The 3,784-nt window shown below is 45.2% G+C and overlaps 1 protein-coding gene across 1 annotated transcript; it reads right to left on the bottom strand.

The window, feature by feature from the left end:
• Window positions 1-309: 309 nt before the first annotated feature.
• Window positions 310-3,765, bottom strand: SARC_12064 (hypothetical protein; the record flags this gene model as incomplete). Its single annotated transcript, XM_014293838.1, has 8 exons — window positions 310-438; window positions 946-1,080; window positions 1,326-1,472; window positions 2,113-2,271; window positions 2,483-2,630; window positions 2,862-3,058; window positions 3,509-3,656; window positions 3,680-3,765. 8 exons carry the CDS (start codon window positions 3,763-3,765, stop codon window positions 310-312), a joined length of 1,149 nt encoding a protein of 382 aa, XP_014149313.1.
• Window positions 3,766-3,784: the final 19 nt, after the last annotated feature.

Below are 3,784 nucleotides of genomic sequence, written 5' to 3'. Positions count from 1 at the left end.
TTAAATATATATATATATGTATGTTAAATATGAACATATATATATTGTAGGCCTGTCGCATGCACATGTACGAGTGAGTATCTGCACACAGCGGCACATTCAATTGGTGACTGATGTGATGTCTGCGTAACCAAACGTTTCCATCATATTTGATATAAACGTGCGACCGTCCAACTTTGGGGTTTTAGGGTTTAGGGTACCCCTAAACCCTAAATTCTAAAACTGTTGGCTACTTTCCCTTACATTCCAATATGTGCTTATATAGGCTTATATGTATTGTCATATGTTCAAACATGTGTTTATAACGCGTTAATTTCCCATACCTGTGAGATCACACCCCACCAGCTCGAATGTCAGGGACTGAATGCACGTGGCATTGCTAGGCATAAAGATACATTCATCAGTTACACTCCATGGCCGCGTCACCAGGGCGTCGTCCTGGCGACCAAGAGAACAAGATAAAAATAGAAACCAATCAGAAAGCCCGACCAATAACACAAGATAAAAATAGCAGCCAATCAGAAAAAAATTGTGAGGTAATAGCAACCGGACGGCGAATTGAATAACGAGGACATAGTTCACGGAGACCAGTTGAATTCTGGGTTGAGAAAACGTGTATGCCCTTGAGAGTGTATTGGGTTGGTTAGCGAATGCGCACTGCGGGAATAATACTTTAAGCTTCCGAAGCAAGATACTCAAATAGTCAATAGCGGTACGCAAATGGTTAATAGCGGTACGCAAGTGTTTAACAGCCGAAAAGAGAAGTGGCAGATACGGCTCATACGCCGAGGCTAGAAGGCTACTTCAGATATATTTCATCACACCAGATAAACGTAATCGTAACTTTATATATATATACACACACACACACACACACACACACACACACACACACACACATATATATAAGGAGATAAAAGTTCGCATGTGTGTATTGATACGTACCTCCAGCTCACTGGCAAACACATCTCCTGTGGCGCCAGTGGGGATGGTGAACGGTGCCATGATGAAACTGTTAACCACCACTGAGCGCACAAGGTCGTCTCGCTCAATGTTGACGTTGACTTCAAACAAGAGAGCCTGAGAAGGAAACAGTGACGGAATAAGCAGTAGCCAAATAGGCCATGAGGAAATAAGGCATGGCTGCAAAGACACTATGAAGAACCTCAACTGGGCAATCAGCGCTTGGAAAGAGAGAGCAGTGACACAATAAGCAGTAGCCAAATAAGCCATGAAAATAAGGGATGACGAAATAAGCCATGAGGAAATAAGTCATGACGAAATAAGCCCTGGCTACGACCCAACAGTTGACCCGGAGTGCCCACCTGTGGATCAGCCAACTCGTTGGTACTGGCAGTGCTTTCGCCCGAGAACACCTGCTGGTTCGCCTCATCGTAGCGGATATCATAGGACGTCGTCAGTACATACTCAAACTCATCCGACGTTGTATTGGCCAGGCCAGCCTCAAGAGCCTGTGGAATGGGCGTGTGTTGATAAGTCATGTGATGTATGATACAATTGGTGTGTCATGTGATGTATGATTCAATGGGTGTGTCATGTGATGTATTATTCAATGGGTGTGTCATGTGATGTATGATACAATTGGTGTGTCATGTGATGTATGATACAATGGGTGTGTCATGTGATGTATGATTCAATGGGTGTGTCATGTGATGTATGATACAATTGGTGTGTCATGTGATGTATGATACAATGGGTGTTTCATGTGATGTATGATACATTGGGTGTGTCGTATTAAAAAATGTGATTTATTGAACGTCGTATTGGGCAGAATGCCTTCAGGAATCACCACGACGGAATACAACCAAACGGAGAGTACAGTAATACACTTAGTTTTTTTAACAGTGTTGTTATATCAAACGAAGAGTATAGTAATACACTTAGTTTATTATAACAGTGTTGTTATATCAAACGGAGAGTATAGTAATACACTTAGTTTATTATAACAGTGTTGTTATATCGAGTGTGATATTCAGGAACGCAATAGCATACACCAGCACACAGCACAATACAATACAACACAACATAACACAACACAACACAACACAACACAACACAACACAACACAACACAACACAACACAGCACGTGCCTGGCGTCTCCGGCGTCTGCGGTTGAATATGGGTGTAAACCATGCGTCCACATACACAGGCTCTCCTGTGGTAGGCGACACCTGTGGTTGGCCGAGGGAGTCGAGGTTCTGTATGGGCAAACCCGTGGCATCATAAACCGGCACCCCGGGGAACATGACCTGTATGCGCGGCGGATGGATAGAAAAAACTCGGTTTATCGAGCGAGAAAAACCCCAGCTGGGTCGATGGTCAGTGTGAATGGTCTTCATGTGTGAAGATTGTGAGAAAGAACTAAGTTTGTAGTGAATTGCCTCCCATCCACGCACCCGGCAAGTACAACTCATGGGAAAATGTATTAACCAACGTAACAATAACAGACTGCACACGTACCTGGCCAGAGACGCTGTGAATGGTGTTATTCGCGAGGAATAGGAACAACGGCTCTTGATTCTCATTGAACATCTGTGTCTGCGTTAACGGATTGGTGATCGGCACCCACCCGTCGGCTTGCATTTGCGCGGCTACTTGCTCGGGCGTTCTGGTAGAGGACAAATAAGGAGGAGTGCGTAACCGTTGAGACAAGAGTGCTTCCCACCTCAATTATATGTGAATCGATCAGATATGCACTGGTGAAAGTAGACTCGGTACACGCCTTCAGTACACTAACACGGTCAAATCATCTCGACCAATGAAAATCCACCGATACGGACGCAGTTATATCCTCTCGACCAATCAAAACACTCCAAATGCCTGAATATCCACCACTTACAAAGCCTCCGTCTGTGCAGGCGTGTCTGCTGTGGCTGGCTCGGCCGTGTCCTGTGTTTGCGGAGTTCCTATTGGCTGTCCGTAGACGTCACTGAACAGCACCCGACCGTTGGCATCGAAGAGCGGTTGCCCATTGGCGTCAACCGCTGCAATGGGTAGCCCAGTGCTGTCGAATGCGGAGGATCCGGAGGGTAAAGTCTGAAACAAGGGTGAATAGGCATGGAGGAGTGAATAATAGAAAGGGCAATGTGGATAAGAAAGGGGATGTAGGTAGAGAATTGAGAGGAATAGAAGAGCAAGAGGTGGATAAAGAAATAAGGAAATGAAGATGACGTGAATAATACACACACACACACACACACACACACACACACATATATATATATATCAGGCGTCAACTACGCCAATTTCAGCCCCCATCACATCAGTCATAGCACACAGTCAAAAAACACACAAAAGCACACCTCCACGCACGTAGCTACTAGGCTACTCACATTACTACATCAACATACAGCACACTAACACGTATCGTTACTAAGGTAAACACATACCAGAATACCTGAATACAGAGATACAGCCAGGTATCTATGCGCACTCATGCTCGACTCAACGTGACATACCTACACACTAACTGACACACACACATACCTCGCCATAGACAGTAGCCACGCTGCCATCTGGGTGACGGAATAGCGGCAGGCCTTCAGCGTTCATAACGTAGGTGCCGTCTGTGTTGAAAAATGCGGTGAAGCCATTTGAGAGCATCTGATTGGCGGCTATTTCCGTCTCGGACAATCTGGGAGTTGGAGTATCAGAAACGTATCAGCATGTGCGTATCGGCATGTGCCTAAGTGCGCGTTTGTGTGTGAGGTGGGTGTGTCGTTGAAGATGATTCCGAGACACATACCTGTATACATACATACA

The sequence above is a fragment of the Sphaeroforma arctica genome (assembly GCF_001186125.1).
Source record: "Sphaeroforma arctica JP610 unplaced genomic scaffold supercont1.2046, whole genome shotgun sequence".
In the NCBI taxonomy this organism is placed as follows: Eukaryota; class Ichthyosporea; order Ichthyophonida; genus Sphaeroforma; species Sphaeroforma arctica.
This window is presented reverse-complemented; position numbering and strand designations above follow the sequence as displayed.